At 39.4% G+C, this 13,705-nt stretch overlaps 1 protein-coding gene across 7 annotated transcripts in view; it reads right to left on the bottom strand.

Moving 5' to 3' along the window:
* Window positions 1-13,705, bottom strand: part of LOC132908869 (teneurin-a) — a 709,702-nt gene that overhangs the window by 379,958 nt on the left and 316,039 nt on the right. For all 7 annotated transcript variants that reach the window (XM_060963257.1, XM_060963282.1, XM_060963275.1 and 4 more), the window contains one exon: window positions 12,699-12,869. In XM_060963257.1, coding sequence (XP_060819240.1) covers window positions 12,699-12,869 — 171 coding nt within the window. The remainder of the gene's footprint in view (window positions 1-12,698; window positions 12,870-13,705) is intronic.

Here is a 13,705-nt window from a genome sequence, read left to right as displayed (position 1 = left end):
TATTTTCGCCATCCCTGCCTGATTCGAAGCCGTGGATCGTCCTAGAGACCGCGGATATTATTGGAAAAAATATATCGACGTCGTAAAAACCACGGAAGCCTTTAAGCTGAAAATTGCTTTTCGGTCGAAAAGCGGCTGTTTCCGGTGCCGCGATATTTTTCACCAGAGCCTAAGCCTCGATCCGTGAATTCGATAATCGTTGCCGTTAATCGTGTATCCGATATGAAGTTATTCTGTTGGTACCTTCTATAATTCGTAATATCGATTAATACATCAAAAAATTAGAAATTATATCGGAAATCTATAATTATTCGAATAATTTCCAAGATACAGCTCTTTCCATTAGACAGAATTGTTTATCCAAAGTGGAAATATTGAATTTAATTATCTCTTTAGTAAATCATAAAGCCAGAAAACTGGCGCCAACGAGACTTCATTTTAATTTCGCTTCTACTAACAGAAATTACTGTGACATTATATGTTACATAGTTCTATTGGTCGAACTGAATTTACGTATAGAAAAAATTTCAAATTAAAACGAGGATTCGCCCTGAATATATTCCCTATTTTATGGTACAACTGTGACTCGATATCACAAGATAAGAAATCTATGATGGAACGCACGTTATTCACGAAGCGTCTGGGATTGTAGTAAAGGTGGGAGTATTTCGTTAATTATAATCATCTAATTAGAGCATCTTCGCAGTCGGTCCGACGGAATTGGAGGATGGTAAAGCCAATTAAAAAATTTTAATTTTCACGTGCTGGAAAATGTAATGAAATTTTTCGCCGTTCGTTTCGTTTTTTTCCCCTTCTTCCCTCCCACACCCCCTTTTTCTCCCTCTCTAACCCCTATCCGCTACTGCTTCTTCCGACGAGCTGTGCTCCATTTTCTTTTTTCCCCCCACCACCTTCTTTTTTTATTTCGTTCGCTGTTTTTTCGTTTTACGTTCCTTTGCTCTGTTTTCGTCACTGAAATGCACTCCGCACATTCTACTCTAATTAAATTTAATCTTACCTCGGAAACGGTTCCGTTATTTCCAACTAACGAATTCGTATAACCACGGCCCACCGTCCTCGACTTTATCGTTTATTTAGCTGGTTATCGCGGTAAGTTCGTATCGTTACATTCGAGCGTTTTCATCTCAATCATTATCTGTTGATAATGTGATACAAATCCTCGTAAGTATCATGATACAAATTTTCCAGGAACGATATTTTATATGAGCGAATCTAGTACAGAACAGTAGTAGGAGAATTCGAAGTAGAATACGCCAGTAACTAGTCAGACAGACCTGACTGCGAGCGTCAAAGCATCGAGATCGCTACTTAAAAATGTATTATACTTATCTTTTCCTTCTATATTCTATTTATTCTTTATAACTAAATATAGAGTTTTCTGATTCGTTCGAATAATATTTCCAACGTACAATAGACTCGACAGATATCAGTCGTCCAAATACTGATTACTTGGACTTCCAATTATACGGATGTTGATTCGCTGACTACCGATTATTCGGACATGTAATCAGAAATTCTCGTACTCGAGACAAGCGGAAACTGCTTTGCCTGTATAATCGAACGGATGCGCCATTAACGATGTAACCCGTTAACTGGGAAGTACGAGTTAGCTCGTCATCCGGTTTGCCAATATCTTGAACTTAATAATTCATTGGGTAAGAGATCTCCTGGGAGATAAAGTGTAATATTACACCGTAAAAGTGCGAATCTGCAGAAGATCATAACATTTATAGAGAAACGTGAAATAACAAGTCCACGAAGTATTTCAGAATTAAATAGAATATAACGCGTGAATCATGTCGCTCTAAAAAAAGTCTCAATTTTTAATGTTCTCCACTTCTTAGTGCGTTCTTTTACGTTTTCCACTAAAAATTACTACGTATTTCTTTTACCGCGGAATAAACCAAGCACAGCTTAAAAAACGAAACAAAGAGAAATAAATCTTTTTTGGACAATTCCTCGAGCTCGATCGGTCACGCAAGAGGTTAATTCCCAATGGAGCGGACGTCGGGGAATTCCCATGGCGCGAGCATGGCGACGTCTGGTAGCCGAGAGGATGCTTTATGCCAGTGCGGTACGGCATGGCATCGAAGCTTCGTAACAGGCTGGCACGGCGTGTCGCGGACGTCTTATAAATTTCCCGACGACAAGTGTTTCAGCGTGCCGCGAGCCAACCGCCGGTGCTATTGTTGTCCCCGCGATAAGATCTCGCGTTAAATCCACACCGAGTCGGCCGCCACGGTGAGGACAGTTTGAGTTATGCCAGCCGCCGCGGAAACGTTTGCTACTACGAGGGTCGCCCGAAGGGAGTCCGTTGGAATCGTGGACAGAGGGGTGAAAAACCGACGTTACGGATACGGAACACACGTATATACAGACGATGAAAGAAGCAAGTGGCGAAGGAAAAGACAAAGATGGAAGGAGGTTGGCCAGGATTTATAGGAGGTTACGCATCACGCGAGTCGCAACGGCCTGTTAGACCCGCGGACAGGTATTCCTGAAACGCGCCACTGTTATCGGACCGCTTGTTTTCGACGTATCAATTCGCCACGTGAGTTATGAATATCGGGTGGACCATCAGACTGTGGCCGATTTCTGGGTGGACTTGCGTGGATAGATGTGGCGGAGGCAACTGTTGTTGGAATAGGCAGGAGCTTGCCAAGGTAGACAAATGTAAGGTTCAGTACGTTTAGATGTATATTGGATATCCTATGGAAGAAAGTCTGTATCGCTAGATATTAGTCCTTATAACAGAACTGCATTTACTTAAATTTATTGGCACGCAAACAATTCATACAAGTGCATTTTTCATAATAGGAGTTCTTTGATTCTGCTCATTACTTGCGAGTTTTCATTAAATGAGTTTATCAATGGAACAGAGTTTATTTAATCGGACAGTACATTAAATTGAAGTTAAAGATTACTTGGGTAGTCCAACTTATTAAGAAGTTCATAGAAGTTTGTATTTATTGGCGATAGTCCAAGAGATCAAAGGAACTGGACGTTGACCGAGATTTGTCGTGTTTGAATGTTTTGGTGGGTTTGATAGTAGAGCGTTTGGCGTATCGATTCGCGAAAACGCGGTGAAAAAAAAAATACAATTCTGTCGAACGCGAGCTCTTTCCCGGGGACACCATGCACGGGCCATTTGAAAATCTGTTGACGAATTTCGCGCAGGCACGAATATTGGCTACGAATCGGGACACCGTGGTTCCTAATTCGATAGATGGACGTAACACTCTTTTTTCCCTTTTTCTCCCTCTCTTTTTTTTTGCGACTCGTTTGGTTCGATGAATATTGTAAATAATGTTTTGATAAACCTAGGGAATTGGCGAAAAAGGAATTAAAAACACAAAAAAGAGTGGCGAGAATTGGTAAAATAAACATGGAAATTGTGTTCTGTATATTTGATTGAGATTCGGTTCGCACGGGCGATTTTCAAACAATCGAGGTCGATCGACTTCAGCTGCCTAATGTAAACGTAGCTTAATCGACATTAGTAAGGAATTCCGGACTCTGTAACATACCTGGATAATCAAATTCAAAATTTTATTTTATTGTCTTCATTTTTTTATGATTTATCCGCGTAACATCATATTTCATGCAACACGTTGTTTAATAAAAGTCGCAAAACCAAAATAAATAAATACAACGTAAAATATGAGAGAAATATTTTTATGAAGTATAAAATTGACAAAAGATTGTATTTTTTAATGACAAAATTATATTACCTTGAATGAACGTTGAAAGATTAATAGGATTTCTACCTTCGCAAAATCATTTTAGAAGATTCAATGGAACCAAAGAGAATTTGTAACACATCTCAAGAGGATAAGTATGATCCTAAACTTGATGATATCCCAACCACGTTGTGATGCTTTCTATTTGATTTAATCATAAAGCCGCTAATTAATGTTTATTAAGAAGGTGCGTGCACGATATGCAACACTACCAGCATCGTTAACAATACCAGATGAGATTGGACGTCGTTGGACGAGGTTTTCTCGGATCAAAATTTCTTTTCCATGGGAGAGAATTTTTAAGATCAACGCTGAACTGGTATGGCTAACTACAATCTTTGTGGTATATCGTTCTAGTTGGATAATAAATGGCGGGTATTAAAATGCTTCCTTTGGTCTTTAATCGATAGTGCACGTTTTATACGCGAGACACTGTTTCTTATTACTTAAGGGAAGCCAGCGAGTATAATTACCAGATGGAGATTAAACGAAAGCATTGAATAATTTATGTTTTACGAGCTTGTAACGCAACGTTGTGAAATGTAAGATAGGCATGAAATTGGTTAGTGAATTCGTAAGAAAAAGCGAGGAAACTAGGTGACTTTATACTTTCATATTTATCTGCATAGAGTAAATAATATATGGGAATCATTAATACAATAACTAGTAAGTTGGTGGATGAGCAAACGAAAACAATAATGAAGAAAAACAAGCTTCAATAATATGTGTGTAACAATGTAATATATAAAAGTAATGACATAAGTATACAATGAAATAATAAAAAATAAAAACTTGGTGGAAGAAACCAGAGAAAAATTGTGTATCTGGAAAAAGCCAAGATCTATTATTATTTTTAAAGCTAATTTGAAAGTACAGGCTATGATAGCCATAAATTCGAAGTATACATTTTTCTACATTTTTCTTTTTCTAAAATGTCGTAAATGAAAGACCTTCTTTTAACAAACTGAAAATTCCATTTCTTGTAGTTTATTGTCTACAACATATTAAAAATCACAGTACATATTTGATCGCTATTATTATTAAAAAATTTGAATAATATTCTGTACGAGAAAGGGGAAGTGTTTAAAATTATTCTTATCTATCAATGCAGCTGGGCTAGGATATTACGGAGAAACGTAGGGGTTAGTTATTCGCATACACGCGCACAAGGATATTAACATATTAGATGTCCTTTTTTCGCAAACGTCTAGAACAAAATGTATGACGGACGGGAAATCTAGCGCTACGTCATAGTCTAACTTGTGAAACGGCTGGGTAGCACGTCAACAAGTTTCAACTTTTACAAACTAAAAGACGTAGCACTGTGTCATCAGTCACAGGAGGGATTAATTGCGAAAGTGAAGCTCGAAGTTCGTTTAAGACTTGGGAAATGCTATGATGAATCAGAATGTCACACTTTGGTTTTAATCTTATCTTCAAGTGAATTCTAATAAATAACCAATAACAAGAATCGAAAAAGATCAATAACCAACTTCCTAAGATAGAAATTAACTAACAGGCGAATAATTCATTGAATCATTAATTAATCGACAAATTTTGATAAAAATAACAATCCGAAAATTTTCTCCGAAAACCATCTAACCTAATCTTCACTGATACTTAATACCGCAGCACAGTTAATCAATCCTTTACCCCATGCGAAAACTAATTTTTCTGCAAGCTAGAAGAAATTGCAGCGTCACAAAACTTCCAGGATCTTGCGGAAGCTTTCAAAACTTCGAAGCACTTCCCATTAAATCCGCGAAATTGCATTAAACTCTTTAAGATTTTCAAAAATGCAAGCAACAGCTACGTCCATCGCGAAGATTCGGTGAATTCCGCTCGCTAACCGAGTATTTCGAATTTAACGCGTGTTGCTGGATCGCATTAATCGAATTTCCGTGCACTTTGTTGTGGCAGCGGCCAGGCGCATTGGTACTTCCGTCCGGGGTAACCAGAAGAAGGCAAACATTCGTCAGTTTTCCGTGGGTAAACAGTTCTCTCTCTCTCTCTTTCTCTCTGTTTCTCCCTCCCTCTCTCTCTCTTTCTCTCTCGAGCTTGCGGATCGAATTCGCCCTTACCCGCGACGAGCATGCACAGAGGAACCACGGAACTCGAAGCGATTAAGGCAGCCCTTTGAAAAGCCGACTCAAGGGCTGCGAGTTCGCGAAACGCCGCTCGAAATAATGTAGTGTGCTACTCGCAGAACCTAATAACCAATCTCGTTGGATCCGATGATATTTATGCTTTTGAAGAATAAATAGAAGGAAAAAGGGGGGTGCCAGCGACGCAACCATTCGCTGGTGTGCATTTATGTGTTGTGTTCGGTGATTCTTGACTTCTGTTGTATATGTAGTGGCACATGAGTTGTCGATCAGTTATCTATCAGTTATTAATCAGTATCTACGAGTATCTATTTTGCGATTTATACACTGTACGAGCGCCTCAGCGAATATTTTTTGTATATTAATTTATTTAATTATTTTTAAATATACTCGACGGTTTCAACAACGAGCAATCGCGTCTAATAAATCTCACGATCAACCATCCTCTACAAATTGGTGACCCCGACGGGATAAGTGAACGAAGAGATGGCAAACACTAACGAAGATAGCAAAACCACAGCTAATATAACGATCAGTATGCCTCCTCTACAACCCTCGAACATCACGGTGTGATTCGCCTTATTGGAGACGCAACTCGACATTTATATCTATTACTTTATTTAATTATTTTAAATATATTTGACGGGTTGCAACAGCAAGTTCTTGTTATTATATATTACAATCCTCTATTAGTCCTCTACATATGCACGATTCTCTCTTTCATTGCGGTGTTGGCTGATGTTTTAAGTTGGGAACCTAATATGCAATATACAAATATACACTGAAAGGATATATAATTTCAGTTTCGATCTTCGAATGACTTATTCTTGGAATCTGGTTATTAAAATATTACACTTGAAGATAACGTCAATTAAAAAATTATTTCTCCTATTAGAATAAATCTGAGGCGCGATACGTAGCTTTGGATTATACGGAGGACTCGAATTACTCTCACGATTCGGCGTTCACGAAGAAAAGTAACGATGCATATTTCCCACGCATAGTCGGCCGTCGTTTCGACCGAAATGACCCAGTGGTGTAGGGTTAGCGGTCGCCTGGTTCCGCGGGACAAAATTCACCGTACCCACGAGAGTGTCTACACTGGAACGGATATTATTATCTGCGGTACTTAAGCTTTACGTATTTTTGCATAACTCGAAATTAGAAATAATTATTGTTGCACCTTCGGGAACGCCGCGATACCGTCTCGCGTGCGAGCCGCTCGGCACCGGTCGCGTCTTTACGGGCTTTTATTCGGAAAATAGAGAAAACCGCATCCAGAATTATATACTGAGTTTTTACCGCGACCATTTCCATGTCACAGTAAATTATTCGCGCATTACTTTTTACTTTCGTTTCTTCCGCTCTACTCTGCGGACGAATATACGAGTTCGTCTTAAATTTGTGGTTTATTATTCGCGATATACTAGATTCATCGTGGATATGAACAATTTAAATGGCATTTAAATATATTTAAATATCCAAAGAGTCTAGTTTTGGGATAAAAAGCATATTGATAACTAATCATAAAACCATACATGTAAATAATCTGCTCGCATTTCTACATGTTGAAACGTTCCCACAAATTAAATTCTAACCAGACAAATATTTGCAAATATGTTGTTAAATGATCCAGGAACGAAATAGTGGACAAAGTGTAGCAATAATTCATTATAACCCGAAAACCGTTTATTGTCTTTATAAACAGCTTATGCAAAATCTATCCTCTACATATAATATTCCAATCTGATAAATCTACATAGATTGCCTGCCGCAAGCACCGAAATTCACACCAAGCCATACGAATCTACACATAAAACGTACTAATCCCCAAAAACAAATCGGCCGCGTCGTCAAAGAAGCTTGATCATGGCCCATACCATTGCCATAGCATATACCAAATATCACTAACGCCATCAGTCGCGATCTACTATGCATCACAGAGAGGATATAGCAGCGGTGGTAGAGGGTTAAACACGGACCAGGCAGTTGGCACGGATTGTTGCGTTGATCGTGCAATAAACGCCGCTTAACTGGCGCGGCAAAAGTGCAATACATAGGCAGCGTCGGATAGAGCAGGGCCGTTAGAAAGCGCTCGTTGACATTCGATGCACGCGTACCGTGCGTGAAAAGGATTTCGACGTTATTGTCGCGTCGTTGGCCGGCTCGTAAAAAACAGTAAAAATTACCTAGCGCGTGTATAATTCGGCGTACGCTGGACGCTGAAGCTGATTATTGGTCGGAAAACGGCGAGAGTGCGACGAGGAGAGAACGACTGGCTGATTCCAGGGGAGTGTCGCTTTATTGTCCACGCAAGAATTGCCTCCGGGCATATACTGTATATATGTATATCGCGGTAGTAGCGTCAGTTAGTTACTGCCTCGTAATGCGCGGCATTAGCCGGAAAACACGGCGATTTTTCGGTCGCCATTGCGCGCCGTCAACGCCATCCATATTCGCGCTTTATCGATGCACTCAACGCGCCGTGATAACGATTACTTTTCAATTTCAGTCAGCCGGGATTATGAGATTCTTTGATGCCACTCGTTTCATTTCGATTTTGCTGGAGCCTCGAGCTGTGTTTTCAGACGTTTTCTTCTAAGTTAGATGGACCTCGATGGAGTTGCAAGTTTGAAGTTTATCGTGTCGAGTAACTGCAATTCGGTGAAACGTAATCTTTTCATTACCATTACTTTGCTCGGTAAGATCGTGGAATGGAATGACATTCATTTTCTCTCTTTTTTTTTTTTGTTAAGGTAGATTCTTTATATATTTTTACAAAATAATTAATATATATAACCGAACCAAGAATAAAAGAAACGATACACAATTAAATGTTCCTGCACTAGGGAAGAAAAGAGACACTGACCCATAAATCTACGTGCTTCACCTTGTATTCTAAATCCACATCACAGAGGCAAATTTAACGAAGGTTTGTCTAAAAGCAAAAGGAAAAAGCAAAATCGTTTGCGCTTTATGCTTCATCGAAGGCCAACGAAAGCCTGCGATAATGACGCGTCGCTCGAACCACGAAGCCCGGTTGTTTTGTACTTTTCCGCCACTTAAGGGGCATAAAAATTGGAACAAGGTCGACAATAAACGTATCGATTTTTTGCCGCACGAGTGGGATGATCGCAGGTATTCAATGAAGCTTCGCGGTCCGTTAAAGCGATACGGCTTACCGAGAATGCATTACTATAAATTCGCGTGTAAACATAGCGAATCGCGAGCCAGGGCAAACGATACACAAACCAGTGAAACGTAGCCCGTAAAATTCGGGTGATCCTAGGAAAATACACATAGAACCCAGCCAATCGTTTTGTATTGCTTCGCACCGGCGGCGACCGGAAACAATCGCGTTCGGTTAAACGCCGCGCGGTTACTACTACAGCTCATAATCTCTTTTATGGCCTGTTTTTCCAACGGTGTTGGTTTTCCATTTTCGGTTGAAGGAAGTGAAAGATATTCATGGATTCATGGATATTTGAAGAGTGTATATATATATATGGAGATTTACAGAACTTGCTGACTTTGCACTATTCTTTAAATGTTTATTACCTGTCTGAAACAATGTATTATAAATAATTTGAATTAATCTTGTGATATCTTATCATTTCATGGGATAATATGTTCAATGTGATTAAGACTCCGAAATAAAATTTTCATCTTCGATATAGTTTGCAAAATATGAATCGTGATTTATAAATGATAGATTTATGATCCACATAAATTGATCACCATATATAATTAAAGTACCATTAACATCTGGTAAAGCTGTATCTATAAAACGAAATGTACGATTTAAAAATTACCAAATGTTGATACCCATTATTGTATTTTCCAATAAATTCATAATTAAGCACTTCGAAAATATGAGAGAAAAAATATTCTCAAAAATTATTAATACACAACTGTAGGAAATAAGCCAATGAAAACGCGGCAGCGTTATTTACGGAAAATGAAAAATCACCTACACATCGGAACGATAAAAATTGAAGGTAAACCGACACAGAAATCCCAGGTACACGAGTTAAATACTGGATGCAAGCAGTACGGTGAAATCGGTGAATGCCTGTACCGTAGAAAAAACACATTTTGAACATTATTAAACGAAACGGTTCGTATAAAATTGGCATTCCGTCGGTGCATAGTTTCAACTGTGAGATGCATTGGCCGATAGAAATTTTTAATTGAAATAACACCACGTTCAAAAAGACGGAAAACAATTTGCAAGCAATATGGTGGCTACAGCATCAGAGAAGGTTTAATTCTCGAGCTACCAGTGGACGCATCGAACAATATTATTAAATTAAATATTATGATTTGCGAGTGGTGTGGGGATGCGTCTTGTAATATTATTAAATCAAACACCGAGCGGCCTTAATAAATTCGTAATATCTTCTTGCATATTTTTAGGGACTTTTAATCAATTTTCAAGGCACTAAAGCCGTGGGCAAAAATATATAAACATTTACCCGTCTGTGTGCATAGAAAATCGCGGATAATGAACGCGGAGTCGGTATCAGGCGAAACAAGGAACATGACGATAATAAATCCTTCATCCATGGTGGTTGCAAATTATTAGAAGCCTCGTTAATGTTTGTTGGGTCGTTTCCTAGTTAGTTAGTTAATTAATTAGCTACGCCTACTACTATTTTAAACAAAGAAAAATTCGTATTTCCGTAGAATCAAAAAGTTGGAAACAATTTTATTGTGTGTCTGTACGTTAGCGAAAACAACAGCTAGTACTAGTTCATGGATTCGTCGCTTTATCTCTGCCGTTTTTACATTATCTTCTCATAACCAAACCAATCTACATATCAAACACCGAACCACAAACCAAGAATCAAGACAACTTGTCAAGATAAACATCGAATCTCATCCAGGAGTAACATTCTAGCGAATACGAAAGCATTGAAGAGAGCTACGATGCGGAATATCGGAACTCGATCGACTGTATGGCGATGTTCGTCGTGTGTCCCGAAAACACGTTGTAACACGGTCGAACACTCGAAAATATCGTCTCCAGGCAACGTCGGATGATTAATGACCGGCGATAACCACGCTGGTTAATACCGCGTCCCTATTATCGTAGAAGTGTTTATAGCATCGGTAAACGTGAATCGAACGCGGTAGTATGTAAATCGCGCATATAACATAGCGTAGAGGCGGGGTGTAGCTGCACTGGTGAGTGCTCGACGTGTACGTGTGTTACATCGAATATTCGGTGAAAAGAAGGCTGTGGCGGGGAGTGCTGTTACGAGCGGTACAAACGATGTTTAGTCGCCGAGCAATATACTAATGGTGTATGTACATAGAAATATAGAGAAACGAATACACACCGAGTATATTTACAATGAATTAACGGGGGCGTTAATGCAAAATCCCAGGGACTACTCGCCATTAGTTTAAACAGATTTCCAGCGTACCCGCGACCTCGCATCTACATAACCGGGACAGAGAGGGCGCGCACCGAAATTAAACACTCCTCGTTGAAAACTGAACCGCATTATCTCGAGCTGGCGGGACGCCTGAATCCTCCTCCGCGAATTTTCCGGCCAGCCGATGATACGCTTTGCCGGATAATAGGGTCAGTACGAACAATAACCGGTCTTTCTTCCATGAATATCGGTGCACCTACTATATTAATATTGGTGAAGTACATATTTGATATCGAAGGAATTGGATAGGCCGGAGCTGCTATAATTTTGGAGTTACATTGTGGCCTTTGTTGATAAGTTCAAGCAGTTTAAGATAAGATTATATGTACATATAACTATGGTTAACGCTATGGTATATATCCACGGTAGCTCTAGATTATTTTAACTAATACGCGGGCAAGGAAGAAAGACTAAAAAGAATGTAGAAGTAGGGTAGAAGATGATAATAATTCTAAGTTCCAATAGTTCTAAAATAGTTCTAAGATCAGATATTAGCGTGTATAATCGCATACGTTAATATATCTTGACATGTTAACACGTCCACCTTTAACGCAGGTAAAACAATGGTGATCACGATGTTAAAATAATCTTAAACGATGAGATATCAATGAAATTCGCGAACCTCAAAGCTATAACTTGTAATAGGAAAGGATTTTTCGAAAAAAATCATTAAAGATTCATGTACACGTTCATTCATAAAACAATTCCTAAGAAACTCCAGACACCATTCCATCTTACTGGAAGTTATTTTCACGACATTTTCCAGCGATCCGTTTTCTCGTTCGCGGATGACGAATTAAATAGTAATCAGTTTTAATAAATTCATTCAAGCCCCTCCGTTCGTTCGAACACGAACAGACGAACTGCTCGGCTTCCTGCCGGCTCGTCCGGAGATTTTATCTTTCTCAAACTTTCATAACTAGCGGGCTGCATTGGCAATGTATCTTCGAGGATTCAATAAAGCACGAAGGGCCGCGGAAATAACGAGGAACGCTGCCGACGCGTGCACTTTGTCAGCCGTTCCCTAATTAATTCCGAGTAATCGCGTAGAATGTTAATCCGATGCGTCAGCGATCGACATGCGTGAACACAGACGAAAGGGTTGTTCACTGTACGATATTGCCATACTGAATGTTCCTTTATGCTTGACGTACACTCCCACGTTTGTAAGTCGGCTAAATGTCTGGTTAGTATCGTATGAAAAATATATCTTAGAAATTCCATTAGTTTCTACGAAACAATATGAGTAGCAAAGTTGAGAAAGGTCCTATTTATAGACGCGGATGACCTTTAACTTTTGTGAAGTTTGAACGTGATATTACAGAACGCGTGGACAATTCAAAGGAAAATTGTCGATACGATTGAAATACGACATGCAATCGGACACTTACCCGAATACTTCTCCGACTGCATCTGTTCGGTTGGCACGAAGTTTCCCGTGGCATTTGGTGGACAACCATTTCGATTTTGTTGCGTACGTAGCGTGTGAGTCGCATGCAGAGATGGACCGCGCGGTGGTACTTCCGGTGGTGCTGGTTCTGGAGGCGAATCTCTACCAGTGTCTGTAAAAGATCGCGTAGCAATTTAAATTCCTCCGTTCCGTCGTGTTAAAAGATCGAATAAATATTTTATACGTGCATTTATATTTAAAACATGCAGGGAACCGTTTGCAAGCTGTTGAATTTTAATCTCGCCCGATCATTTTGTCATCACATTGTTACGATGTAATTAGCGACGAACGTACGTTTCGATATTAATCGGTTATAATATAATATAAGATATTATAGTAATTTGCTAATGAATTTTATCTTTTCCAAATGACGTGAAAGATTGTAACAACCAAGGCGACCACCCACGGGACGCGTACCATGACAAAATTACTCGTCAATGGGGGCACCGGTGCACGGGACACCGTAGGAAGGACGCATCTTCACCGACGCGTGATATACAACGTTTATTTCACGGTCGAATTATTGCATATATCGGCACAATTATATGAAAGTCCATTCTCGCTCATTTGCGTCCCCTTATCCGCGTTCCATGATACCGCGATTATCGCCCAGTGGAAACGCGAGCAATTAAACAGCATCATTGACTGGCCGTTTCCTAATTACGTTTTATGCATGCGGGTACGAAGGATCTATTTTACGTCAGATTATCTATGTCGGCTCGGTATACGAAGAAAAAAAAAAAAAAAGTGAGCGGAAAAATTTGCGATGGCCGTTTCTCCCGACAGGTACAGATAAACCATGTTCTATTGTACACATAGGAAAAATCAATCACGCACGTATCTAGATAGTCGATACGAATGTTCAGCTTTGCTCTTAACTGCGAACGCTTATTACGGCGTTTAAAGCAGCGACGGTAATTCTAAAAATTTTTCATTTCCGGACAGGGT

The sequence above is a fragment of the Bombus pascuorum genome, chromosome 1 (genome assembly GCF_905332965.1).
Source record: "Bombus pascuorum chromosome 1, iyBomPasc1.1, whole genome shotgun sequence".
In the NCBI taxonomy this organism is placed as follows: Eukaryota; Metazoa; Arthropoda; class Insecta; order Hymenoptera; family Apidae; genus Bombus; species Bombus pascuorum.
The sequence above is the reverse complement of the archived record's forward strand: the minus strand, read 5'-3'. Positions and strand labels throughout refer to the sequence as shown.